Below are 27833 nucleotides of genomic sequence, written 5' to 3' on the forward strand. Positions count from 1 at the left end.
ACCAGCCGCCGCCTTGCCGCGTGTCCTCTCCACCCATCTGCCTGTCTCTGTCCCTCCTACCGGTCTGGATGAATGTGTCTTCTTTATCTCCTTGGTTGTCAGACTTCCATACAGTTTGATTTTCTGTCAGTTCTGTTTTTTTTTTTTAATTGTTATTGTCCTTCTTTTGGTTGTGCGAGGAGGCACAGTGTGTCTACCTACGCCTCCATCCTGTCCATCTTGTTCCCAGAGATGCATAGCTTTTAAGAAGCCTCAGCTGTGGGCCCAGGAGCCTCAATCACAACATTCTTCGCACCAGGAACCTACTCCCCACATGCTCTCCACATCTCCAGACCCTGCCTATTGTTGAAGACCCCAAACTGTCCCCAAGACACACCTTCCCAGGAATAATTCTCTGACCCCACCAGCCCAGCAGTGCCAGACGTTAGTCTGAGGGTCCTACATACACTGTCCCATTGAGTCCCTACAGCCATTGATAGACAGGCATGACTGTCCCCATTAAAAGGACACCAAGGCTCTGAGAGATTAAAATTGTCATTATGACTTCCAAGGAACAGAGATAGGAGTGAAGCCCAGGTCTATGTGAATCAAAAGGCTGTGTATTTAAGCACTTTCTAGGCGACACCACCTCCTAGGCAGCACCCGCTTTCCTTACCCACAGTGGTCCAGAGTTGGTCTCACTCAGTTGGGTTCCTTCATCAGCTTGTAGAAAAATGTCTGTGTATGGACAACATCTTCCATCTCTTCACTTCTCCCAAAGACCTATGGCATATGGCGAGGTGTACGTAGTGACTAAACATTTGTTCGTGCATTGTGGTTGAATTCAGACAACAAGGAAAAGGAGTTATAATGTGCTCAATACCAGACAAAGTACTTTCCAAGCATTATTTTACCCAGCCCTAATGTAATTGGCTCTGTGAGGTTGCATGGTGACAGGTAGTGTCATCTTTGTTAGACAGAGTTTCTTTGTTTCTGAGGCTGGTTACAATGGAGTGACTCACCTACTGCCTCCCATCATGTGAGCAGTAGAACCTGGGATGTCCACACACCCCATTTCCCAGAGGCGCTGCATTCTCACCACACTTAATTGGCTTTCTGATTTCACAGTTAAATCTGGTTCCAAATGGCAGCCTTTCATGGCATCCACTATCTTTTTTTCATGTTTAGTCTGTGTTTTGAGTAATTTCAGGTCACTAAGCAGCTCTGGAGGAGATGAGGTGCACAGGAACAGTGTTGGCCTCCTATCAATGAAAACAGACTGTTCCTGGAGTGGGAGGGGAAAAGTGAGGCTGCTCAGACAAAAAAGGGCCCAGAAGGAATATAAAGGCAGAGTCATGGGGCACAGAGCCACTGTCAGGGAAAGACTCACTCTCAGAGACCATAGCTGAGGCGGTTGTCATCCCTCCCAAGATGAAGCTGCTGCTGCTGTGTCTGGGGCTGACCCTGGTCTGGGTCCATTGTGAAGAGAACCATGAGGTTGTGAAATGCAACTTCAACATGTCACAGGTAGAGTCGTGGGAGAGTAGGGGGTACAGACTTTGGGTGTGGTTTGGGGGATTCTGAAGCAAGGTGGCCCTCCTGGAGAGTGAGGGTTTTTGATATTAGACCAAGGGGGTAGTTTCTGACCTTGGACCAAGAGCAGTTTTACCATGTGCAAAGATGTCAACCTGCAGGAATCTCCATTCTTACTGCAGGGACAGTGGCAAGAGCCCTATGTGGGGTGCCAGTCCACCTGAGTTCTAATTCCATATTCTCATCATCACTATGAGGCCTGGCCCAGGGCCAGAGTTCAAGGAGACAGGGTTCATGCAGTGTCCCCTCTCTTCTCTTCTCTCCCAATCACTATACTGATTTATTGCAGATTTCAGGGGAGTGGTATACCATTTTCTTGGCCACGAACAGGAAAAAAATCATACAAGAAACTGGTGATAGGAGAATATTTGTGGAATCCATCCAAACCTTGGATAACTCTTCTCTGTTATTTAAATATCATATGAAGTAAGTACGGCATTTTTTTCCATGGGGAAAGAATCTGAGCATGGTCTTTGAGCTTTACACACACACACACAGACACACAATCATGCACTTTCCTGTGGGCGTGTGTCCAAATCAGAGTCCCTTATCAGGCACTGATCTTCAACTTGATCAACCTGAAGAATCTCTGGACTCAGAGATAAGAATTGCTGACAAGAATAGGTTTACATAGGAGTAAAGGAGGTAGGGCAGAGGGGATCCAAGTCATAAGTAGTGTGACCATGTAGTTTAGGTAAGAGCATAGGATGGGAATTAAGACCCTGGCTCTCTTGTGAAACCATATTTTACTAGTTGTGTGACCTAGAAATGTTCTCTTTTTCCACCCCAATTATCCTTTGGGTGAAAGAAAATGATCATAATTGTCTCCTATGGGGTTTTTTGTGTGTGTAGGGCCAAGTGAGGCAATGTTTGTACAGCATTTGTCTGAGACGCTGGCACATCTGAGCCCTCAGCAAGTATGTAGACAGGTAGCTGTGGCAGTAGTGACAGTGGGAAGTGGAGGTAGAGGAATAGTGTTGTCAGTAGTTGACTCATTCTTAAAGTAGCAATAGAGTAAAACAGGAAATTAAAAGTTCTTTCGACACATTACAAAAGATTATTAATAGTTCGTTGAAATCGGACACTCAGGTTATAGGTGGAGTGGGAAGGAGCCAGCCCCTTAGTATCACACGGGCACCAATCAGCTCATTCTGTTTCCCAGGATCAAGGGAGAGTGTATTGAATTTACTTTCGTTACTGATGAAACAAAAGAGAAAGGTGTATATAGTGTTATCCGTAAGTACACATTTAAAAAAGTCTTTGTAAATTCTACTTCCAACAGCAAGAAATTTACTGAATCCCAATATCTTTGGGATGGAGATCCATTTCTGATTAATCTTATTTAGGTACTATGCATGAGGCCATTGAATAGCCCATTTTCTCTAATTATTTGGGGTAACCTTGTCTGTAAAAGCCAAAGCCTGGCACATAACATCATGAGAATAGGAGGGCAGTGTGGTCATATGTACCCCTGGCAACAAAAGAAAACTGGCCCACTAAAAAAGTAAATAGTCTGGAGAGCTTCTGATTCCACATACAATGTGATGTATTCTGGAGGCCATTGCCACAGCACGTTGGCCAGAACAGGTGCTGGCATGTAATACCAGTGGGGCTCCTAGAATGGACAGAGACACACAGTTGGCAGACATGACTGACAGAGGTTGGTGAGCCTCAGGGAAAGTAATAGAAGGACAGGAGGAGCTGTGGCTGAATTTCCTCCCACTAGGAATCGAGGTAGCACGGGTTGTCATTTCCACCCTTAGAAGTCACCAGATGAAGCCCAGTAAGCAAATAGAAGGCTTGAATATCACCTTTACCTCTTCCAGGATACCCACTTGAATTTGTTTTGTAGAAGAAAATAGATAAAGAGTTTCACTTGCTTCCCATGGACCTAAGAAGTTCTGACCTGTGTTCTGTTTCCTCCACAGATGAGGGAAACAATACATTTCACATAATTGAAGCAGTCTACAATGAATATGTTATTTTTTATCAAATGATTTTTGGTAAAGGGAAAAAAACCGAAGTGATAGAGCTGAATGGTAAAGTATTCTCATACTGATATTCACCTTGGAGTGGGCAGCAGATACAAAGATTGTCCCAATCTTCTTCTGGGCCACCTGTCCTCTCCCGAAGAGAGGTGCTCACCATGGGTAACCCCCAGGCTTGGTGATGGGGAGGTGATGAAATCTCTCTCTGTGCAGAAGGGCATCCTAAAAACGTCAAAGTCAACTCAGGCTACAGCCCCTCCCTCACTTCTGCCTAAGCACCAGTCAGTGCCATCCATCCCCATCATCTGTCCCCCCTGCCCCAAGGGCCCCCATGACCAACACAAAGTCACAGCCATGACAGTCAATCTTCCCACAGCCCGAAACCCAGATGTGCGCCAAGACCTGAAGGAAAGGTTTGAGGAAATTTGCCAAAATCGTGGAATTCAGAAGAAAAACATACTGGATGTAAGCAAAGACAGTAAGTTTAGCTTTCCTCTTCCTAAGTCCCTGTGTTACTGATTGGAGAAAAGCAGGAGAAGGTAACACCTGCAGTGGGTCCCCTCTGTCCTATCCTAGAAAATCATTCGGTTTCTCTCTGGGAAATAAGGGGCTGGTGTTTGACTGTGCTCTGTTCTGCCTCTACAGATCCCTGTCTCCACGCCCGAGGGAGCCAGGGAGCCCAGGTTCCCAGGTGGTTGCTGTATGATGGGAAGTGGTTGCTCCAGAGGTCACTGCTCTCCAACACAAGCAGTACTTGATGCCCAAAGGTTACAATACAGTCATTTGGTGAAGAAGCTTGTGGGGTGAGCTTGAAATTTGGAGTTGGGGGTTGTGGTTCAGGAGCCACACCTTCATGAGCTTTAGAGCAGATGACCTTACGACTGAAAGGAAGAAACAAGTATGTGCACCTCACAGGGTCACTGTGTGGATGTCCTGCTGCTGAAAAGGCCTCAGGAATTGATAATGTCCTGAAATCATTAACACTTAAAATGTGAAATAGGGCAAGAGTACCAAGGTGTCAGCGTGAAGTACAAATAGACTTCTGAGTCTTATCCATCTTCCAGTGCCTTGCCCTTGGGCTCATCCTTCAATTACTGGTAATACAGTCTTCCTTTCATCTCTGCACATCCTTAACTTCTGATCTGGAAATCTACCTCCCCTATGTACTACACTTGCAAAATTTCCTATTGTGTTTCCTCCCATGGCTATACTTGGGACTTTATTTGGGTACCATAAGGGAAAGTCTTTGCAAGTATGGCTTGCATAAAGCCAGCATTTCATAATGGTAACTCTGGTTGTTGCCATTCTTTGTTGACTTATCAAAAATTCTGCAAAATCTTTAATGCTGAGGATGGCAAAACCAGCCTGGGGTCCTCCACTGAGTTTTCACTGTGTTTCACATACCCATTCTAGGGAAGCATAAGCTGGGAACAGTAGTAGAAAAGGAAAAGTCATTCCCCAGTGCCCTCTTTCCCTGTATTCTCAAAAGTAGCCTGGGTGAGAGAGCAGGCTGTTATGAGCATGTTCACTACTTTTCTCTGTAATGGAATCTCTCTTTGTCTTCAGTTCAGTTCAGGAAGTGCTTAATGAGTTTCTGGGTGCTCTCTCTCCTCTGCTTATTTAGGTCCAATGAATGATTCCTTCCAACAGGCCCCATGTCTTCTTGTGACAAGTACTTTGACCTGATTTCCAGCACTGTTGTTGAGGAAGGCATGATCTCTGAATCTTCAGGGTCTTCTCTACGTGTCTAGAAACTCAGCAACTCACCAAGAATCAAAGGTTTTCTCCAAATCTCCATCTCTCTATGACATACTGGGAGAACTGTACCATGAATAACACTTGCTTCTGCCTGCTCAATAAATCATATAAATTCCAGTTCTGAGACTGTCTTTGTGTACGGTACACACCTGGTGCTGACAGCAGGGCAATGAGGGGCTCCGTGACCCTTTTCCTGTAGTGGTTCTCTAGCTTCTCAGAATCGTCCTGGTTTGAGGATTTCCCAGTCTCCACAGTCATTTTCCATCCCTGTGAGTGCTGCCTGCCCTTTGATTTGCCTGTTTCTTAGTGACCCGATAAAGCCAATAAGGAGCTACCCCATAGTTTGTCACATCCTGGAATTCTCCTTCTCAGTGAGTCACTGAGAGACAGATGTTCTGAGGCTGACACAGTGTGCCACGTGTCAGGGACCAGCCTCCACACCCAGCTTCTCTACACCCCCAGGCTGGGAGGGAGTCGGTGTCAGAAATACTCACTCACCACTGCTGGTATCTACTGTGCACATCTTCCGTGAGATCTAGTGTCCCTAAATATATTAAGAATATAAAGTTCAATTCAAATTGGGGTGGAGGTCCCTTCCCATCCTACAGGTGCCCTGTCAATGTAACAGTTCCCTTGCTGGGCAGGGCTACCTCGAAGATTCTCATTGATATGAAAGCCACAGGACTTGAAAAACATTGTTTTCTCCTGTGTATGTAACACTTAGTCTTATACCCATGAACAGTGATTGATTTCCCTTAGGAAGGACATCCTCCCCCCAGCCCATCCCCAACCATAGGGCCATTTGTACAACATTGCACTGTGTCCATGTCACTGATGCTCCATTTCCTAACAGATTTCATTATGAGCAACATAAATGCCAATTTCCCTCAACAAGTTAAAGGGAATGTACTAGATCCATATTAGCATGGTTTGATCTCAATTCCTGAAGGACACATAGGTGCAGCATGACGCCGTTCACATAAATGGTAAATAACAGAGAGAACACGGGAAATATCATTTGTGGACCCTGTGCGTGCGATAATGCAGAGCTTCTCAGAACGTGCACACTAATCACCTGGGGACCCTGATGAACTGTGAGCTCTGAGTGAGCAGGTCTTGGTGGCGTGTGAGACTCTGCTTTCTAACAGGCTCCAGAGATGCCAGTGCTCTGCTGCCTTGGGAGGGGATGACTCTGGTGAAGGGTCACTGTCCTTCTTACCTTCTTCAGTGCCTCATTGCCTGGGATTATTCATGGAATAGTGAGGCCCATGGGTGGAGGGACCTCAGTTGTACCACTGGACTCCCATAAAGGTATTCTTACCCACATGTGGTTGTTAAAATGGATGTTTCCATGGAGACACGAGGGCTGACACTTACTATTCCACTCAATCCACTGAGCCACACCAGCCAGGGTTCCTTCTTACCTCCTTCAGTGCATCAACGCCTTGGATTATTTTGCTTCACCTGGGCAGTGGGACCTCTCAGCTGTACTCCTGGACTCCCATAAATTTTATGATATTCTAGCCCAAAAGTGGTTGTTAAAACAAGTGTTTCCATGGAGACATGAGGGCTGGCACCTCCTCTACCACTGTCTTGTTCATGTCAACCCAGGTCGGTGATTATTTCATGTAAAGACACACGTGGAGAAAGACACTGCATTCCACTCTGAAATTTCATTTTCTAGGATATCGAATAAAACCAGGAATCGAATGAAAGTTATGGCGAAATCATCCTTCAACGGGAGCCATGCCACTGATTCTTGGTGCACTTTGCTCAGGGACTGGAGGGCCAAGCTCTCTGTCAAGTCCCATGGGGTATTTTCCACCATGACATTTCAATGCTAAGTTTTTCCATTTTTTTTAGTTCTGTATCACCCTACTATCTCCTTGCTTTCCATCAACACATTCTTAGAATTTAGAATAAACTGAGTTGGTTAAAGAAAGAGAAACAATGCTGTTGCAAAGAGCACCACAGAATAAATCCCAAACGCAGGCCAGTGTGAATGGGATTGCTCACTAGGTCATCCATGCTCAGATCCTTCTGAGAGATCCCTCTGCCTGTGCATCAGAAATACAGTGAGAAAGCTGTGGTCTTGGCATCCAGCTGGATGGGAGAAATGGGTCCTGCAGTAGTTTCCCGATTGTGCTGGAACAAACCACCAGGAACTTAGGGCCAAAACTCCGAGTTTATTGTCCTGCAGTTCTGGGAGGTCAGACGTCTGACACGCGGCTCCCTGGACCAAAACCACTGAGTCCCATGTCTGTCAGCATTCTCAGATCATCTTCTGTGTCCTTTCTTAGAGTGTAAAATTTTCTCCTTGGTAGTTTTCTTGTGTATTCTTGGTTGTTAATTGCTATGTACTTTCCCCAGTTTGTTTGTTTCACAGTGTAAAATTTGTATGTTGAGCATTAGCCAGCTGGACTCAGTTTAGAGGATCCCAATTTAGTTGGCAACCTCCAAATGATCATATTCGGAAGGCTGGTGAACATTTGCCTTCTTCTCCCCATCAGGCCTGAGCAGGCTGTTGGCCTTGGCCATGTCAGTGTGGTAGAGCTCCCTCACAGCCTGTTAGGCCTGGTGCTTGTTGGCATCGACACCCACAATGGACACACGTGTGCCGTTCTCTTCCATCTTCATCATGGCTCCTTTGGTGGACAGGGGGATATGATGATGGCAGCATTGTGAAGCCTGTGTCTCCTGGGGAAGGAGACTTATGCTGCCTCCTGAGTCACAGTGTTGGACCAGGGAAAGGTTGGTGGCATGCAGATGTCCTTTGTGTGTGGCTTTTTACACCTTTCAACTCTGCTTTCTTTGCCTTCAAAGCCTTTGCTTTGGCTTTGGCTTTGGAATGGGCAGGAGCTTCCTTTTCCTGTGGGTACAGTGTTCATGAAAAGGCTGTTTTTTTTAAGGTCATTAAATGCTTAGTTATGAAGTCACTAAAGGGCACTTAATAACTAAAGGTTGTTAGTTATTATCATGAGTTTTTGTTGCTATCACGAAATGCTAGTGATTTTTGTAAGTTGAATACTTTAGCAACGTCGACGAATTTTTCAATGATCATAATGAAATTAGTCCTAATACTTTGTGGTTTCTTGGTTTTACACATATATGGTCATATTGTTGCAAATACTGCAAAAGTACCTCTTCCAATATTTCATCTTCTCTCTCTCTTTTTTTTTTTGTCTTCTCCTTGTAACTTTAGCTAGAACTAACAGGGATACTTAAATATCGAAACCATAGTTTCTATCCAAAGATTGGTATAGAACTAAGGCCCAACCCACTGACTATTTTCATATTGCCTGTGAGCCGAGATATTTGCCATCAACATGATATTAGGATCACTATTTTCTACCCCAATGGAGCAAATTTACAAAAATTTTATTCACAAAAGGAATCCATTCCTCTTGGTAATACATCTGTGTTTCCAAAAAAAGTTGTAGTCAATGTTCAATTTTGAATTTTATCAAAAAATATGGAAATATTCTTTCTCTATTACTGTGTTAGTACCTACATAACACTTTAATTTTGCCTCTTGTGCTGCCAGAGGAAAAATGGGGGTATTTTCCATGCAGGCCTATAGACAAGGACTTTGCTGGCCCCTTCTCTGTACTATGGCCATTCTCCTGATGCTCTTTGCTCTGGAGATTTGCTCTGCAATGTCCTCCAAATACACGAGTTTGTCTAATTGAGCCCCTCAGAGCGTCCTCCTTTAAATGAACATGAAATTATCTAAATGTGAGATTCAGGAGATATTATTTTTAAAGATTTATTTATCTATGTTTTGAGAAAGCTGAAGGGAGGGAGAAGGTGAGGGAGAGAAACATAGATGTGAGGGAGAAACATGGATCGGTTGCCTCATATGCATCCTGACTGGGAACGGAACCTGAACCCAGGCATGTGCCCTAACAGGAAATCAAACCAGTGACCTCAGCTTTGCAGGATAATGGTCAAGCAACTGAGCCACACTGGTCAGGTCTCAAGAGATATTTTTAAGTTTCCCTCTTAATGCTCCCTTGAATGACTTCAAGCTGAATGGAGGAAAGTTAAGTAACTGTCAAATAAACTTGCAGTGTAAATGTCAAACTGGGACACCCTGAGGGTATCTGGCATTTCAAGAGCAACAAGAGAGACTCCAGATCTCCCTTCCCAGCTTCAGAGATCTGCCAGCTGAGTGTCTTGTCCCAGGACACACTTGAGTTGAAACTGTCTGCTCCTGGAGTAGGCCCATCAAGAAGATACCAGCAGTTGTCCCTTTTTAAAAAAGAAATGTATTGATTATGCTATTATAGTTGTCCCATTTCACCCTATTTCTTCCTCTCTGCCCTGCACACACTCTGTCCCTTCCATTCCCCCACCCCCTTAGTTCAAGTCCATGGGTTTTACATATAAGTTCTTTGTCTTTTCCTTTTCCTATACTATTCTTACCTCCTGCTGTCTATTTTCTACCTACCATTTATGCTACTTATTCTCTGTACCTTTCCCCCCTCCCTCCCCCTCCCACTCCCCTGTTGATAACCCTCCATGTGATCTCCATTTCTGTGATTCTTTCCTCTTCTAGTTGTTTGCTTAGTTTGCTTTCGTTTTTGTTTTAGGTGTGGTTGTTAATAACTGTGAGTTTGCCCTCATTTTTACTGTTCATATTCTTTATCTTCTTTTTCTTAGATAAATCCCTTTAACATTTCATATAATAAGGGCTTGGTGATGATGAACTCCTTTAACTTGACCTTATCTGAGAAGCACTTTATCTGCCCTTCCATTCTAAATGAAAGCTTTGCTGGATAGAGCAATCTTGGATGTAGGTCCTTGCCTTTCATGACTTGGAATACTTCTCTCCAGCCCCTTCTTGCCTGCAAGGTCTCTTTTCAGAAAGCAGCTGACAGTCCTATGGGAACTCCTTTGTAGGTAACTGTCTCCTTTTCTCTTGTGGCTTTTAAGATTCTCTCCTCATCTTTAATCTTGGGTAATGTAATTATGATGTGGCTTGGTGTGTTCCTTGTTGGGTCCAGCTTCTTTGGGACTCTCTGAGCTTCCTGGACTTCCTGGAAGTCTATTTCCTTTGCCAGATTGGGGAAGCTCTCCTTCATTATTTGTTCAAATAAGTTTTCAATTTTTTGCTCTTCCTGTTCTTCTGGTACCCCTATGATTAGGATGTTGGAATGTTTAAAGATGTCCTGGATGTTCCTAAGCCTCTCCTCATTTTTTTTGAATTCTTGCTTCTTCATTCTTTTCTGGTTGGATATTTCTTTCTTCCTTCTGGTCCACACTGTTAACTTGAGTTCCAGTTTCCTTCCCATCACTGTTGATTCCCTGTACATTTTCCTTTATTTCACTCAACATAGCCTTTATTTTTTCATTTAATTTGTGTCCAAATTCAACCAATTCTGTGAGCTTCCTGATTACCAGTGTCTTGAACTGTGTATCTGATAGGTTGGCTATCTCTTCATTGCTTAGTTGTATTATTTCTAGAGCTTTTATCTGTTATTTCATTTGGGCCATTTTTTTTGTCTTTGCACCCCTGTTACGTAAAGGGGGGGAGCCTTAGGTGTTTACCAGGGTGGGGTAACACTGGTCGCTGTCCTGAATGTGGGGGAGAGTCCGAGAGTGAGTAATGGTGCTTGCTCAACTGTCTGCCAGATTTCAGTCACTCCCTGTGCTACCCACAATCAAAATGGGCCCCTCTGGTGCTGATTCCCATGTGGGTGGGATTGTGCATGCTCTAGGCCCCTGTGGGTCTCTCCAATGAACTCTCCTGTGAGGCTGGGAGTCTCTCCCGCTGCCGCCTCAACCCGCATGGGTGTTTTCAATCAGAGGTTTGAGACTTTATTTCCCTGGGCTGGAGCCCTGGGTTGCGAGGTCTGCTTCGCTCCCCAGACATTCTTCCTGGTTTATCTATGTGCGAATGTGGGGCTGCAGGGTCTGCCAGACACCACCTTGTGGGGTCTGCTAGCTGCAGCCTGGCCTGCCCATTCCACAATCCACCACCTCGCTGGGTCCTCCAGCCGCTGCATTGCTTAAAGTCCTCTGCACCCCAGTGCCCGTCTCCTCCCCTCCTACAGGTCTGGATGAATGTTTCCTGTTTATCTCCTTGGTTGTTGGACTTCTATACAGGTCGATTTCCTGTCAGTTCTGGTTGTCTTTTGTTTTTAAATTGTTGTTGTCCTTCTTTCGGTTGTGCAAGGAGGCACAGTGTGTCTACCTATGCCTCCATCTTGGATGGAAGCCCCAAGTGAGGGTTTTTGATGTTAGACCAAGGAGGTGGTTTCTGACCTTGGACCATGAGCAGTTGTACCATGTGTAAAGATGATAACCCCCAGAGACCTCCATTCTCACTGCAGGAACAGTGGAAAGAGCCCTATGTGTGGTGCCAGTCCACCTACCTGAGTTCTAATTCCATCATCATATTACCACTATGAGGCCTGGACCAGGGGCCAGAGTTCAAGGAGACAGGGTTCATGCAGTGTCCCATCTCTTCTTTTCTCTCCCAATCACTTTCCTGATTTATTGCAGATTTCAGGGGAGTGGCATACCATTCTCATGGCCTCAGACAAGAGGGAAATGATAGAAGAAAACGGTAGCATGAGATTGTTTGTGGAATATATCCAGGCCTTGGATAACTCTTCTCTGTTATTTAAAAGTCAAAAAATGTAAGTATGGCATTTTTACTTGGGAAAGAAGCTGATAATGTCTTGGAGCTTTCCACACAAACACACACACACACACACACATACACAATCATGCACATTCCTGTGCGCACTTACACTGTGGGCCTATGTCCAAATCAGACTCCCTTATCAGGCACTGGACTTGATCAACTGGAAGATTTCTAGAATCAGAGATAAGAATTGCTGACCAGAATAGGTTTAACTGGGAGTAGAGGAGTTAGGGCAGAGGGGATCTGAATCATAAGTACTGTGACAATGTAGTTTAGGGAAAAGCATAGGATGGGGACCAAGAACCTGACTCACTTGTGAAACTATCTTTTACTAGTTGTGTGAACTAGAAATTTTATCACTTTCCATGCCAATTACCACTTGGCTAAAAGAAAATGATCATAATTGTCTCCTATGGGGTTTTTCTTTTTTGTGTGAGGGCTGAGTGAGGCAATGTTTGTACAGCATTTGTCTGAGATGCTGACACATCTGAGCCCTCAGCCAAGTATGTAGATGGGTAGCTGTGGCAGTAGTGATAGTAAAACTTACACTCACTTCTGGGTCTTGTCCATCCTCCAATGCCTTGCCCTTGGGCTCAACCTCCAATTTCCGGTTATACTGTCTTCCTTTGATCTCTGCACATCCTTAACTTTTGACCTGGAAATCGAGCTGTCTGACCTTCCTGTTGTGCTACACCTGCAAAATAGACCCTGAATTTCCTCATGTGTTTCCGCCCTCAGCTATATTGTGGGGCTTTATTCAGGTAAGATAAGGGAAAGTCTTAGCAAGTATGGCCTGCATAAAGCCAGCATATTTGATGGTAACTATGGTTGTTGCCATTCTTTCTTGACTTATCAAAAATTCTGCAAAATCTTTAATGCTGATGATGGTAGAACCAGCCTGGGGTCCTCCACTGGAGCCTCCACTGAGTGCACTCTGTTGTTTGCAGACTCAGTTTAGGGACCTGTAAGCTAGGAATGATAATAGAAAAGGAAATGTCATTGTCCCAGTGTCCTCTTTCCCCTACTCTGGCAAGTAGCCTGGGTGAGAGAGCAGGATGTTACCTGCATCTTCATCATTGTTCTCTGTAATGGAAACTCTCCTTGCCTTCAGTTCAGTCCAGGAAGTGCTTAATGAGTTTCTGGGTGCGCTCTCTCATCTGCTTATTTAGTGCTGAGTGAATGCTTCCTTCCACGGGCTCCATGTCTTCTTGTGACTGAAGCTGTGACCTGATTTCCAGCACTGTTGTCCAGGAAGGCATTATCTCTGAATTTTCTCTACATGTCTGAAAGTCAACTCATGAAGAATCAAAGGTTTTCTCCAAATTTCCAACTCTGTATGCCATTCCTGGGAGAACTCTACCATGAATGACATTTTGTTCTACCTGCTCAATAAATCAAACATCTTGCAGTCATTTGTGTGACTGTATTTGTGCAGGTGAGAGACCTGGTGCTGACAGCAGTCCAATGAGGGGCTCCTTGGCCTTGTTCCTGCAACGGTCCTTTAGCTTCTCAGAATCTTCCTGGTTTGAGGATTCTCAGACCTCCATGGTCATTCTCTGTTCCTGTGAGCTCTACCTGCCCTTTGATTTGCCTGTTTCTTAGTGACCCTATAAAGCCAATAAGGAGCTGCCCCTCAGTGTGCCCCATCCTGGAATTCTCCTTCTCAGTGCGGCATGAGGGATAGATGCTCTGAGGCTGACCCAGTGTGCCATGTGGCAGGGCCCAGCCTCCACACTGGCTTCTCTACAACCCAGGCAGGGAGGGAGTGGGTGTCGGAAAACCTCACTCACCACCACTGGTATCTGCTGTGCACATCTTCTGTGAGATGCTAGTGTCCCCTAAATATATTAAGAATATAAAGTTCAATTCAAATTGGGGTACAGGACCCTTCCCATCCTACAGGTGCCCTGTTAATGTACCAGTACCCTTGCTGTCAGGGCTAGTTTGAGGGTTCTCACTGACATGGAAGCCACAGGACTTGGAAAACATTGTTTTCTCCTGGGTATGTAACACTTAGTCTTATACCCATAAACACTGATTGTTTTCCCTTGGGGAGGACATCCTCACCCCGCCACCCATCCCCAACCCGAGTGCCATTTGTACAAGATTGCACTATGTCCATGCCACTGATGCTCCATTTCCTGACAGATTTCATTATGAACAACATAAATGTCAATTTCCCCCAACAAATTAATGGGAATATACTAGATCTATATTAGCACTGTGTGATCTCAAAACAATTGCTGAAGGACCCATACGTGCAGCATGATGATATTCACATAAATGGTAAATAACACAGGGAACAACAGGATATCATTTGTGGACCCTGTGCATGTGATAATGCAGAGATTCTCAGAACGTGCACACTAATCACCTGGGGACCCTAATGAACTGTGAGCTCTGAGTCAGCAGGTCTTGGTGGAGTGTGAGACTCTGCTTTCTTACAGGCTCCCAGAGATGCCAGTGCTCTCTACCTTGGGAGGGGATGACTCTGGTGAAGGGCCACTGTCCTTACCTTCTTCAGTGCCTCATTGCCTGGGATTATTCATGGATTAGTGAGGTCCATGGGTGGAGGGACCTCAGTTGTACCCCTGGACTCCCATAAAGGTATTCTTACCCACATGTGGTTGTTAAAATAGGTGTTTCCATGGAGACATGAGGGCTGGCACCTCCTATTCCACTATTCTGTTCACCAACCCAGCTTGGTGATTATTTCATGGAAAGACACACATGGAGAAAGACACTGAATTTCAAACCTGTGTTTTGATTTTCTAGGATATTGAATAAAACCAGGAGTTGAATGAAAGTTATGGCCCAATCAGCCTTCAGTGGGAGTCATGCTACTGCTTCCTGGTGCACTTTGCTCAGGGACTGGAGGTCAGGCTCATAGTAAAGTCCCATTGGATGTTTTCCACCATGACATTTAAATGATCAGTTTTTCCTCTTTTTTTAATTTCTGTGTCACCCTACTATCACCCTGCTCTCCATCAATACATTCTTAGGATCGAAAATAAATTGAGTTGGTTAAAGAAAGAGAAACAAACCTGTTGCAAAGAGAACAACAGAATAAATCTCCAATGCAGGCCAGTGTGAATGGGATTGCTCACTGGGTCATACACACTCAGCTCCTTCTGAGAGTTCCCTCTGCCTGTGCATCAGAAATAGTGAGGAAGCTGTGGTCTTGGCATCCAGCTGGACGGGAGAAATGGGTCCTGCAGTAGTTTCCTGATTGTGCTGGAACAAACCACCAGGAACTTAGGGCCAAAACACTGAGTTTATTGTCCTGCAGTTCTGGAGGTCAGACGTCTGACACGCGGCTCCCTGGACCAAAACCAACGAGCCCCGTGTCTGTGACCGTACTCAGATCATCTTCTGTGCCCCTCTTAAAGATGAAAATTTTCTCCTTGGTAGTTTTCTTGTGTATTCTTGGTTGTTAATTGCTATGTACTTTCCCCAGTTTGTTTGTTCCACAGTGTAAAGTTTGTATATTTAGAATTTGCCAGCTGGACTCAGTTTAGAGGAGCCCAATTTAGTTGGCAACTTCCTATTGATCATATTCTGAAGGCAGGTGAACATATGCCTTCTTCTCTCCATCAGGCCTGAGCAGGCTGTGGGCCTTGGCCACGTCAGTGTGGTAGAGCTCCCTCACAGCCTGTTTGGCCTGGTGCTTATTGGCCTCAACACCCACAATGGACCCAAGTGTTCTGTTGTCTTCCATACTCTTCAGGGCTCCCTTAGTGGATAGGGGGACATGGTGATGGCAGCGTGCTGAAGCCTGTGTCTTCTGGGGGCGGAAACTTAGGCTGCCCCTGAGCCACAACATTGAACCGTGGAACGGTCATTGGCATGCAGATGTCCTTTCTGTGTCGCATTTTATGCCTTTCAACTCTTCCTTCTTTGCTTTCAAAATCATTGCTTTGGCTTTAGCTTTGAATGGGGCAGGAGCTTCCTTTTCCCTGTGGGCACCATATTTATGAAAAGGCTGTTTGTTTGTTTTTTAACAATTAGTTATTTTCATGAGTTTTTTGCTGCTATAGAAAAGTGCTATTGATTTTGTAAGTTGAATACTTTAGTAACTTCGACGAATTTTTCAATCATTGTAATGAAATTAGTTCCAATACTTTGTGGGCTCTTGATTTTATACGTATACCGTTATATTACTCCAAGCAGTGCAAAAGTACCTGTTCCAACACTTTTGCTTCTCTGTCTGTTTTTTTTTTTGTCTTCTCCTTTTCACTTTAGCCAGAATCTCCAGGGATAGTTAAGTATTGAAACCAGAGTTTCTATCCTAGAATTGGTATAGAATTAAGGCCCATCCCACTGACTATTTTCATATTGTCTATGAGCCAAGACATCTGCCATCAACATGATATTAGGAACACTATTTTCTACCCCAATGGAGAAGATTTACAAAAATTTTATTCCCAACAGGAATCCATTCCTCTTAGTAATTCATTTGTGTTTCAAAAAAAAAATTGTAGTCAATGTTCTATTTTGAATTTTATCTAAAAACATGGAAAAGTTCTTTGTCTATTACTGTGTTAGTACCTACATAATACTTTAAATTTGCCTCTTGTGCTGCAAGAGGAAAAATGCAGGTATTTCCCACCAAGGCCTCCAGACAAGTACTTTGATGGCCCCTCCTCTGTACCGTGGTCTCTTTCCTGACTGGTTTTTACTCTGGTGATTTTGTATTACAGTGTCCCCCAAATACATGAGTTTGTCAAATTGAGCCCCTCAGAATGCCTTCCATAAATTGAACATTAAAATATCTAATTGTGAGACTCAAGAGATTGTATTTTTAAAGGTTTCATTTTTTTATGTTTTGAGAAAGTGCAAGGGAGGTAGTAGGTGAGGGAGAGATATGGTTGTGAGGGAGAAACATGGATCAGTTGCCACATGGTGAGTGCCCTAACAGGGAATCAAACCAGTGACCTTTTGGTTTGCAGGATAACACCCAAGCAACTGAGCCATGCTGGTCATGGCTCAGGAAATCCTTTTAAATTGTCTTGTTACTGCTCCTTTTGAATGACTTCAAGCTGAAAGGAGGACACTTAGATAACTGTCAAATAATCTTCCAGTGTAAATGTCAAACCAGGATACCCTGAGGCTATCTGGCATTTCAAGAGCAACAAGGGAGACTCCAGATCTCCCTTCCCAGCTTCGGAGACTCTCTCAGCCGAGTCTCTGGTCCCAGGACACACTTAAGTTAAAACTGTCTGGGGAGGGGATAGTGAGGAGAGGGGTCTACAGGAGCTACTATAAAGGACACAAGGACAAAATCAAGGGGGAGGGTAGAGGTAGGGGAGGGAGGTGGGATTGGCTGGGGTGGGGTGGAGGGGGATGGGGAGAAAATGCAGACAATTGTAACTGAATAAAAATAAAAATTAAACAAACAAACAAAACTGTCTGCTCCTGGAAGCAGGCCCATCAAGAAGATGCCAGCTGCTGTCTTTTTTTTTTTTTAAACTGTATTGTATTGATTTTGCTTTTATAGTTGTCCCATTTTCCCCCGTTTCTTCTCCACCCTGCACACGTTCTGCCCATTGAATTCCCCCACCTCCTTAGTTCATGTCCATGGGTTGTACATATAAGTTCTTTGTCTTCTCCATTTCCTATACTATTCTTAACCTGCCCCTGTCTGTTTTCTACCTACCGTTTATGCTTATTTCCTGCACATTTTCCCCATTTCCCCCTCCCTTTACATGCTGATAGCCCTCCATGTGATCTGTTTCTGTGATTCAGTTCCTCTTCTAGTTGTTTGTCTAGTTTGGTTTCTTCAGGGTTGATTGTTGATAGTTGTGAGCTTTTTATCATTTCACTGTATATGTTTTTGATCATCTTCGTTTTCTTAGTTAAGTCCCTTTAACATTCTTATAATAAACACTTGGTAATGTTGAACTCCTTTAACTTCACCGTATCTGGGAACCACTTTACCTGCCCTTCCATTCTACATGAAAGCTTTGCTGGAGTCATATTGGATGTAGATCATTGTCTTTCATGACATTTGAATACTTCCTCCAGCCCCTTATTGCCTGTAAGGTTTCCTTTGAGAAATCAGCTGATAGTCTTATGGGAACTCCTTTGTAGGAAACTGTCACATTTGTCTTACTACTTTTAAGATTCTCTTCTTCCCTTGAATCTTGGGTAATGTAATTATGAGGCGCCTTGGTGTGTGCTTCCTTGGGTCCAACTTCTTTGGGACTCTCCCAGCTTCCTGGACTTCCTGGAAGTATATTTCCTTGGCCAGAGTGGAGAACTTCTCCTTCTGTATTTTTTCGAAGAACTTTTCAATTCTTTACTGTTCCTCTGGTCCTTCTGACACCCCTATGATTTGGATGTTGGAATGTTTAAAGTTGTCCTAGAGGTTCCTAAGCCTCTCCTCATTTTTTTGAATTCTTGTTTCTTCATTGTGTTGTGGTTGAATGTTTATTTCTTCCTTCTAGTCCACACCGTTGTTTTCAGTCTCAGTTTCTTTCCCTTCACTGTTGATTCCCTTTATTTAACTTTTCATAGCCTTCACTTGGTCCTCTATTTTGTGACCGTACTCAACCATTTCTGTGAGCATCCTGATTACCAGTGTTTTGAACTGTGCATGTGATTGGTTGGCTCTGTCTTCGTCACTAAGTTGTATTCTTGAGTTTTGATATGTTCTTTCTTTTGGGCCATATAAATTTGTCGCATCACACCTGTCACATAGTAAGGGGCGGAGCCTTAGGTATTCACCAAGGGGTGGGGAACCCATGTCACTATGCTGAGAGCAGCATGTAGGGGAGTGGTTTAGGAGGGAACAATGTGGACTGCTCAGCTCTGGGCTGGGTTTCAATCACTTCCCCCACCACCCACTAAGCAAATTGGGTCCTTCTGGTGCTCATTCCCAGGCTGGTGGGTTTGTGTACTTTCCAGGACCCTGTGAGTCTCTCCAACCAACTCTCCTGTGAGACTGGTATTTCTTCCTGCCGCCTCAACCCCCACAGATTTTTTCAGAGGCTTTGACACTTTATTTCCCTGTGCTGGAACCCTGGGTTGCACATTGTGCCAGATCTGGGCCTCGATGGTCTTTCCATTTCCCTGTATGCTTAAGTGGCAAACTCCACACCAGTGGTGCTCCTGCTCTCTAGGTTGAATTCGTTGTGGTGAAGAGGTCCAGCAGGTTGCTCTTCCCCATACCCGGGTCCCCAAAGAGCCCCAGTTTGAATAGGTAGTCATACTCGTCTTCTTGGGTCCCATTGTCCTGGAGCTTCCACCCCATTTTTGATTTTTTCTTTGAGCAGAAAATGGTACTTCCTGGACGGAGAATGTTTCAATATGGCACTCTGATACAGGTACAGAGTCAGAGGGGGTGGGGTGGGACGGAGATGGAGTGGGCAACAGCAGCACCTGGCCCTCCTCTCAGCATCATGGCCCAGTTCATCTTGCAAACCTGGTGTCTCATAGGCAGCCATCTGCTCTTGGAGACAATCAACAAGATAAAAGGCAGTGCACAGCCTTTGCCACCATTTGTCAAGCTCATATCCTGCGTCTCAGAGGCAGGACAACCTCCAGCCCATCCATGATGTCTAAGGTTATACAGACCTCAAAATACCAGTAACTGGGTATCCGTTGAGCGTGAACTAGGCAGGATCACACAATGAGCTGGGAGGACTTTGAAAGCAGGCCACAGATAGGATGCCACAATTTATAGGTTCACCACCCTGTGCCCAGCTCCACCCCTGACACTGGCCTCTTTTTGTTCTTGGGAGTGCAGAAGGGGACCATTGGCACAAGGCAGAAGTGAGCCATAGCTTTTAAGAAGCCTCAGCTGTGCGCACAGGAGCCTCAATCACAACATTCTTCTCACCAGGAACCCTCTCTCCACATGCTCTTCACATCTCCACAAGCCCCCTACAGTTCAAGACCACAACCTCTCCCCAAGACACACCTTCCCAGGAATAATTCTCTTATCCCACCAGCCCAGCAGTGCCACACATTAGTCTGAGGGTTCTACATACACTGTCTCATTGAGTCGCTACAGCCATCCATAGACAGGTATGATTGTCCCCATTAAAAGGACACCAAGGCTCTGAGAGATTAAAATTGTCATCATGACTTCCAAGGAACAGAGATAGGAGTGAAGCCCAGGTCTACATGAATCCAAAGCCTGTGTATTTAAGCACTTTCTAGGTGACCCCACCTTCCAGGCAGTACCATCTTTCCTGACCCACAGTGGTCCAGAAATGGTACATCTCAGTTGAGTTCCTTCATCAGCCTGTAGAAAGAAGTGTGTGTATGGATGACATCTTCCATCACTCCACTTCTCCAGAGACCTAGGGCATATGGTGAAGTGTACGTAGTGACTAAACATTCGTTCGTGCATTGTGATTGAATTCAGACAACAAGGAAAAGGAGTTATAATGTGCTCAATACCAGACAAAGTACTTTCCATACATTATTTTACCCAGCCCTATTCTAATCAGATCTATGAGGTTGCTTGGTGACAGGTAGTGTCATCTTTGTTAGACACAGTTTCTCTTTTTCTGAGGCTGGTTACAATGGAGTGACTCACCCACTGCCTCCCACCATGTGAGCAGTGGAGCCTGGGATTTCCACACACCCATTTCCCAGTGGTGCTGCATTCTTGCCACACTTAATTGGCTTTCTGATTTCACAGTTAAATCTGGTTCCAAATGGCAGCCTTTCATTGCATCCACAATCTTTTTTTTGTTTTAAGTGTGTGTTTTGAGTAATTTCAGATCACTAAGTAGCTCTGGAAGAGATGAGAAGCACAGGAACAGTGTTGGCCTCCCATCAATGAAAACAGACTGTTCCTGGAGTGGGAGGGGAAAAGTGGGTCTGCCCAGAGAGAAAACTGGGCCCAGAAGGAATATAAAGGCAGAGTCATGGGGCACAGAGCCACCATCAGGGAAAGACTCACTCTCATAGACCGTAGCTGAGGCGGTGTTGTCCCTCCCAAGATGAAGCTGCTGCTGCTGTGTCTGGGGCTGACCTTGGTCTGTGCCCATTTTGAAAAGAACCGTGACATCGTGAAATGCAACTTCAACATGTCACAGGTAGAGTTGGGGTAGGGTAGGGAGTTTAGACTTTGAGGGTGGTTTGGAGGATGATGAAGTGAGGTGCCCCTCCCAGAGACCAAGGGTTTTTGATGTTAGACCAAGGGGGTGGTTTCTGACCTTGGACCAAGAGCAGTTGTACCATGTGGAAAGATGACAACACTCGGGGACCTCCGTTCTCACTGCAAGGACAGTGGAAAGAGTTCTATATGAGGTGAAAATCCACCTGAGTTCTAATTCCATTTTCACATTACCACTATGAGTCCTGGCCCAGGGCTGGAGATCAAGGAGACAGGGTTCATATGGTGTCCCATCTTTTCTTTTCTCTCCCAATTACTTTACTGATTTATTGCAGATTTCAGGGGAGTGGCATACCATTTTCTTGGCCTCGGGCAGGATGAGATTCATACGAAAAAATGGTGGCATGAGAATGTTTGCGAAATCCATGGAGGCCTTGCATAACTCTTCTCTGTTATTTAAATATGATAAACAGTAAGTACAGCTTTTTTAATTGGGTGAAGAAGGTGAGTATGGTCTTGGAGCTTTCCACGCACACACACACACACACACACACACACAATCATGGACATTCCTGTGCCCACTTACACTGAGGGCCTGTGTCCAAATCAGAGTCCGATATCAGCTGCTGATCCTTGACTTGATCAACCTCAAGATTTCTAGACTCAAAGATAAGAATTGCTGTCATGAATAGGTTTAATTGGGTGTAGATGAGGTAGGGCAGAGGGGATTCCAGTCATAAGTAGTAAAACAATGTATTTTAGATAAGAGCGTAGGATGGGGATCAACAGCCGGGCTCTCTCTTGAAACTATCTCTTATTAGTTGTGTGACATTGAAATGTTCTCTCTTTCCACCCCAATTATACTTTTGGTAAAAGAAAATGATCATAATTGTCTCCTATGGATTTTTTCTTTTTTGTGTGAAGGCCGAGTGAGGCAATGTTTGTACAGCATTTATCTGAGTCCCTGGCACATCTGAACCCTCTACCAACTGTGTAGACAGGTAGCTGTGGCAGTAGTGGTAGTGGGAAGTGTTGGTAGAGGAATAGTGATATCAGTAGTTGACTCATTCTTAAAGTAGCAATAAAATAAAACAGGAAAAGAAAAGTTCTTTTAACATTTTACCAGAGGTTTTCAATACTTCGTTGAAATGGGGCACTCAGGTTACAGGTGGAGTGGGAAGAAGCCAGCCCATCAGTATCTCACTGGCACCAATCAGCTCATTCTGTTTCCCAGGATTGATGGAGAGTGTACTGAACTTACTTTCATTACTGATGAAACAAAAGAGAAGGGTGTATATAATGTTACCTGTAAGTACCCATATAAAAAAGTCTTTGTAAATTCTACTTCCAACTGCAAGAAATTTACTAAACTGCAATATCTTTAGGATGGAGATCCATTTCCAATTAATCCTATTTAAGTAGTATACATGAGGTCATTGAATAGGCAACAAATTCTGTTTGGGGGAACCTTGCTTGTAAAAGCCAAAGCCTGGCACATAACCATGAGAATAAGTTGGCTGTGTGGTCATATGTATCCCTGGAAACTAAGGAAAACTGGCCCACTAAAAAAGTACATTGTTTGGGGAGCTTCTGATTCCATGCCTACTGTGATGGCTTCTGGAGGCCATTGTCACAGCACCTTGGCTGAGGGTTCCTGTATGTAATACCAGCTGGGCCCCTAGAGAGGACAGAGATGCACAGTTGGCAGACATGACTGAGGGAGGGTGTTGAGCCTCAGGCAAAGTAATAGAAGGACAGGAGCAGCTGTTGCTGAATTTCCTACCACTAGGATTTAAGGTACAATGAGTTCTCATTTCCACCTTTAGAAGTCACCAGATGACGCACTAGAGGCAAATGGAAGGGTTCAATATCACCTTCACCTCTTCCGGGATATGCACTTGAATCTGATTTTAAAAGAAAATAGGTAAAGAGTTTCACTTGCTTCCCATGGACCTAAGAAGCTTGACCTGTGTTCTGTTTCCTCCACAGATGATGGACACAATACATTTTACATAATTGAAGCAGTCTACAATGAATATGTTATTTTTCATAACATGAATTTTGGTAATGGGAGAAAAACCGACGTGATAGAGCTGAATGGTAGAGTATTCTCATGCTGATATTCACATTGGAGTGGGCTGCAGATAAAAAGATCATCCCAAACTTCTCCTGGGCCACCTGCCCTCCTCCGAAGAAAGGTGCTCACCATGGGTGCTTGGTGATGGGACGGTGATGAAATCTCTCACCATGAAGAAGGACATCCTAAAAATGTCAAAGTCAACTCAGGCTACAGCCCCTCCCTCACTTCTGCCTAAAGCACCACTCAGTGCCATCCATCCCCATCATCTGTCTCCCCTGCTGCAAGGGCCTCCATGACCAACACAAAGTCACAGCCATGACTGTCACTCTTCCCACAGCCCGAACCCCAGATGTGAGTCCAGAACTGAAGGAAAGGTTTGAGGTAATTTGCCGAAACCGTGGAATTCAGAAGGAAAACATACTGGATGTAAGCAAAGACAGTAAGTTTAGCTCTCTCTGGTTTCCTCTTCCTAAGTCCCTGTGTTACTGATTGGAGAAAAGCAAGAGAAGGTAGCACCTCCAATGGGTCCCTTCTGCCTTACCATAGAAAATCATTCAGTTTCTCTCTGGGAAATAAGGGGCTGGTTGGTGACTGTGCTCTGTTCTGCCTCTGCAGACCCCTGTTCCAACTCCCAAGAGAAGCCTAGAACCCCGGCTCCCTGGACGGTGCTGTCTCATTACTCGGAGGAAACCCAGAGGTCAGTGCTCTCCATGACCAGCATCGCTTGATGCCCAAAAGTTACAATACAAATATATGGTGAGGAAGCTAGTGGGGTGAGCTTGAAATTTGGAGTTGGGGGTTGTGGTTCAGCAGCCACTCCTTCATAAGCTTTGGAGCAGATGACCTCACACCTGGAAGGAAGAAACAACTGTGTGCACCTCACAGGGTCACTGTGTGGATGTCCTGCTGCTGAGAAGACCTCAGAAATTGATACTGTCCTAAAATCACTAACACTTAAAATGTGATATAGGGCAAGAGTACCAGGGTGTCAGTGTGAAGTACAAATAGACTTCTGGGTCTTATACATCTTCCAGGGCCTTGCCCTTGGGCTCACCCTCCAATTTCTGGTAATACTGTCTTCCTTTGATCTCTGCACATCCTTAACTTCAGACCTGGAAGTTGACCTCCCCTTTGTCTTTCAGCTGCAAAATTTCCTATTGTGTTTCCTCCCGCAGTATACTGTGGGACTTTATTCAGTTAACATAAGGGAAAGTCTTTGCAAGTATGGCTTGCATAAAGCCAGCATTTCATAATGGTAACTCTGGTTGTTGCCATTCTTTGTTGACTAATCAAAAATTCTGCAAAATCTTTAATGCTGAGGATGGCAGAACCAGCCTGGGGTCCTCCACTGAGTCCTCGCTGTTTGTCACATACCCATTTGAGGGAAGCATAAGCTGGGAACATAGTAGAAAAGGAAGAGTCATTCCCCAGTGCCCTCTTTCTCCATATTCTCAAAAGTATTATGGCTGAGAGAGCAGGCTGTTACCTGCATCTTCACCATTGTTCTCTGTAATGGAAACACTGTTTGCCTTCAGTTCAATCCAGGAAGTGCTTAATGAGTTTCTGGGTGCTCTCTCTCCTCTGTTTATTTAGTGCCGAATGAATGCTTCTTTCCACGGTCCCCATGTCTTCTTGTGACAAGTACTTTGACCTGATCTTCAGCACTGTGGTCCAGGAAGGCAGTATCTCTGAATCTTCAGGATATTCTCTACATGTCTAGGAACTCAACTCACCAAAAATCAAGGGTTTCTTCAAATTTCAAATTGTCTATGCCATTCCCGGCAGAACTCTACCATGAATAACACATCTTTCTCCCTGATCAATAAATCATGTATCTTGCAGTCAGTTCTGTGTCTGTGATTGTGCAGGTGAGAGACCTGGTGCTGACAGCAGGCCAATGAGGGGATCCTTGGTCCTGTTCCCACAATGGTCCTCTAGCTTCTCAGAATCTTCCTGGTTTGAGGATTCTCAGACCTCCATGGTCATTCTCTGTCCCTGTGAGCGCTACCTGCCCATTGATTTGCCTGTTTGTTAGTGACCCGAGAGAGGCAATAAGGAGCTAGCCCACAGTTTGTCCCATCCTGGAATTCTCCTTCTCAGTGCAGCATGAGGGATAGATGCTCTGAGGCTGACCCAGCTTGCCATGTGTCAGGTCCCAGGCTCTACATACGGCTTCTCTATACCGCTAGGTTGGGAGAGAGTGTGTGTCAGAAAACCTTCCTTACCACTGCTGGTATCTCCTGTTCACATCTTCCATGAGATGTTAGTGTCCCTAAATATATTAAGAATATAAAGTTCAATTGAAATTGGGGTGGAGGACCCTTCCCATTGTGTAGAGGTGCCTTGTCAATGTAACAGTACCCTTGCCGGGCAGGGCTACTTTGAGGGTTCTCACTGACATGGAGCCACAGGACTTCAACAACATTGTTTTCTCCTGGTATGTTACACTTAGTCTCATACCCATGAACAGTGGTTGATTTCCCTTGGGAAGGACATCCTCCCCCCAGCCCATACCCAACCCTAGGGCCATTTGTCCAAGATTGCACTATGTCCATGCCACTGATGCTCCATTTCCTAACAGATTTCACTATCAGCAACATAAATGCCAGTTTCCCTCAACAAATTAAAGGGAATGTACTAGATCCATATTAGCATGGTTTGATCTCAAAACAATTGCTGAAGGACACATACGTGCAGCATGATGCAAATCACATAAATCTTAAACAACACAGAGAACAATGGGAAATATCACTTGTGGACCCCTGTGCGTGCAATAATGCAGAGCTTCTCAGAACGTGCACACTAATCACCTGGGGACCCTGATGAACTGCGAGCTCTGAGTGAGCAGGTCTTGGTGGCATGTGAGACTCTGCTTTCTAACAGGCTCCCAGAGATGCCAGAGTTCTCCTGCCTTGGGAAGAGATGATTCTGGTGAAGGGAAACTGTCCTTCTTACCTTCTTAATTTTAAAAAGATTTTATTTATTTTTAGAGAAAAGGTAAGAGAGGGAGAAACAGAGGGAGAGAAACATCAATGAGGTTGCCTCTCATTCACCTGTTACTGGAGACCTGGCCTGCAACCCAGGCATGTGCCCTGATTGGGAATCCAACCAGTAACCCTTTGGTTCACAGGTAGGCACTCAATCCACTGAGCCACACCAGTCAGGGTTCCTTCTTACCTCCTTCAGTGCATCAATGCCTTGGATTCTTTTGCTTCACCTGGGCAGTGGGACCTCTCAGCTGTACTCCTGGACTCCCATAAATTTTATGATATTCTAGCCCAAAAGTGGTTGTTAAAACAAGTGTTTCCATGGAGACATGAGGGCTGGCACCTCCTCTACCACTGTCTTGTTCATGTCAACCCAGGTCGGTGATTATTTCATGTAAAGACACACATGGAGAAAGACACAGCATTCCACTCTGAAATTTCATTTTCTAGGATATCGAATAGAACCAGGAATCAAATGAAAGTTATAGTGAAATCATCCTTCAGTGGGAGCGATGCCACTGCTTCTTGGTGCACTTTGCTCAGGGACTGGAGGGCCAAGCTCTCAGTCAAGTCCCATGGGATATTTTCCACCATGACATTTAAGTGCTAAGTTTTTCCATTTTTTTCGTTCTGTATCACCCTACTATCTCCTTGCTTTCCATCAACACATTCTTAGAATTTAGAATAAATTGAGTTGGTTAAAGAAAGAGAAACAAAGCTGTTGCAAAGAGCACCACAGAATAAATACCAAACGCAGGCCATTGTGAATGGGATTCCTCACTAGGTCATCCATGCTCAGATCCTTCTGAGAGTTCCCTCTGCCTGTGCATCAGAAATACAGTGAGAAAGCTGTGGTCTTGGCATCCAGCTGGATGGGAGAAATGGGTCCTGCAGTAGTTTCCCGATTGTGCTGGAACAAACCACCAGGAACTTAGGGCCAAAACACCGAGTTTATTGTCCTGCAGTTCTGGGAGGTCAGACGTCTGACACGCGGCTCCCTGGACCTAAACCAACAGGCCCCGTGTCTGTGAGCACACTCAGATCATCTTCTGTGTCCTTTCTTAGAGTGTAACATTTTCTCCTTGGTCGTTTTCTTGTGTATTCTTGGTTGTTAATTCCTATGTACTTTCCACAGTTTGTTTGTTTCACAGTGTAAAATTTGTATGTTGAGCATTAGCCAGCTGGACTCAGTTTAGAGGATCCCAATTTGGTTGGCAACTTCCAAATGATCATATTCGGAAGGCTGGTGAACATTTGCCTTCTTCTCTCCATCAGGCCTGAACAGGCTGTTGGCCTTGGCCACGTCAGTGTCGTAGAGCTCCCTCACAGCCTGTTCGGCCTGGTTCTTGTTGGCATCGACACCCACAATGGATACAAATGTTCTGTTGTCTTCCATACTCTTCATGGCTCCCTCGATGGACAGGGGGACATGACGATGGCAGCGTGGTGAAGCCTGTGTCTCCTGGGGGCAGAGACTTAGGCTGCCTCCTGTGCCACAGTGTTGGACCAGGGAAAGGCAGGTGGCATGCAGATGTCCTTTGTGTGTGGCTTTTTATGCCTTTCAACTCTGCATTCTTTGCCTTCAAAGCCTTTGCTTTTGCTTTGGCTTTGGAAGGGGCAGGGGCTTCCTTTTCCCTGTGGGCACAGTGTTCATGAAAAGGCCGTTTGTTTTTTAACAATCAGTTATTATCATGAGTTTTTGCTGCTTTAGAGAAATGCTGTTGAT

At 44.8% G+C, this 27833-nt stretch overlaps 2 protein-coding genes across 10 annotated transcripts in view; both read left to right on the plus strand.

Moving 5' to 3' along the window:
• The first annotated feature begins 1329 nt into the window (after positions 1 to 1329).
• LOC112306250 (allergen Fel d 4) overlaps positions 1330 to 27833 on the plus strand; it is a 47620-nt gene continuing 21116 nt past the window's right edge. The window contains exons 1-7 of one of the 9 annotated variants that reach the window (XM_053921610.1): positions 1330 to 1506; positions 1862 to 1998; positions 2735 to 2808; positions 3501 to 3611; positions 3937 to 4025; positions 4206 to 4363; positions 5211 to 5435. In XM_053921610.1, the coding sequence (XP_053777585.1) occupies positions 1411 to 1506; positions 1862 to 1998; positions 2735 to 2808; positions 3501 to 3611; positions 3937 to 4025; positions 4206 to 4363; positions 5211 to 5229 (684 nt within the window). In that variant the 5' untranslated portion in view covers positions 1330 to 1410 and the 3' untranslated portion in view covers positions 5230 to 5435. Of the gene's footprint in view, positions 1507 to 1861; positions 1999 to 2734; positions 2809 to 3500; positions 3612 to 3936; positions 4039 to 4205; positions 4364 to 5210; positions 5436 to 27833 lie in introns of those variants that run through there. The other 8 variants (XM_053921620.1, XM_053921627.1, XM_053921643.1 and 5 more) reach the window with 8 other exon arrangements.
• Positions 20844 to 23863, plus strand: LOC112306254 (major allergen Equ c 1). Its single transcript, XM_053921649.2, has 6 exons — positions 20844 to 21020; positions 21376 to 21512; positions 22275 to 22348; positions 23030 to 23140; positions 23458 to 23559; positions 23736 to 23863. The coding sequence occupies exons 1-6, from the start codon at positions 20925 to 20927 to the stop codon at positions 23846 to 23848; spliced, it is 633 nt and encodes a 210-aa protein (XP_053777624.1). The 5' UTR covers positions 20844 to 20924; the 3' UTR covers positions 23849 to 23863.

The sequence above is a fragment of the Desmodus rotundus genome, chromosome 1, assembly GCF_022682495.2.
Source record: "Desmodus rotundus isolate HL8 chromosome 1, HLdesRot8A.1, whole genome shotgun sequence".
Classification (NCBI taxonomy): domain Eukaryota; kingdom Metazoa; phylum Chordata; class Mammalia; order Chiroptera; family Phyllostomidae; genus Desmodus; species Desmodus rotundus.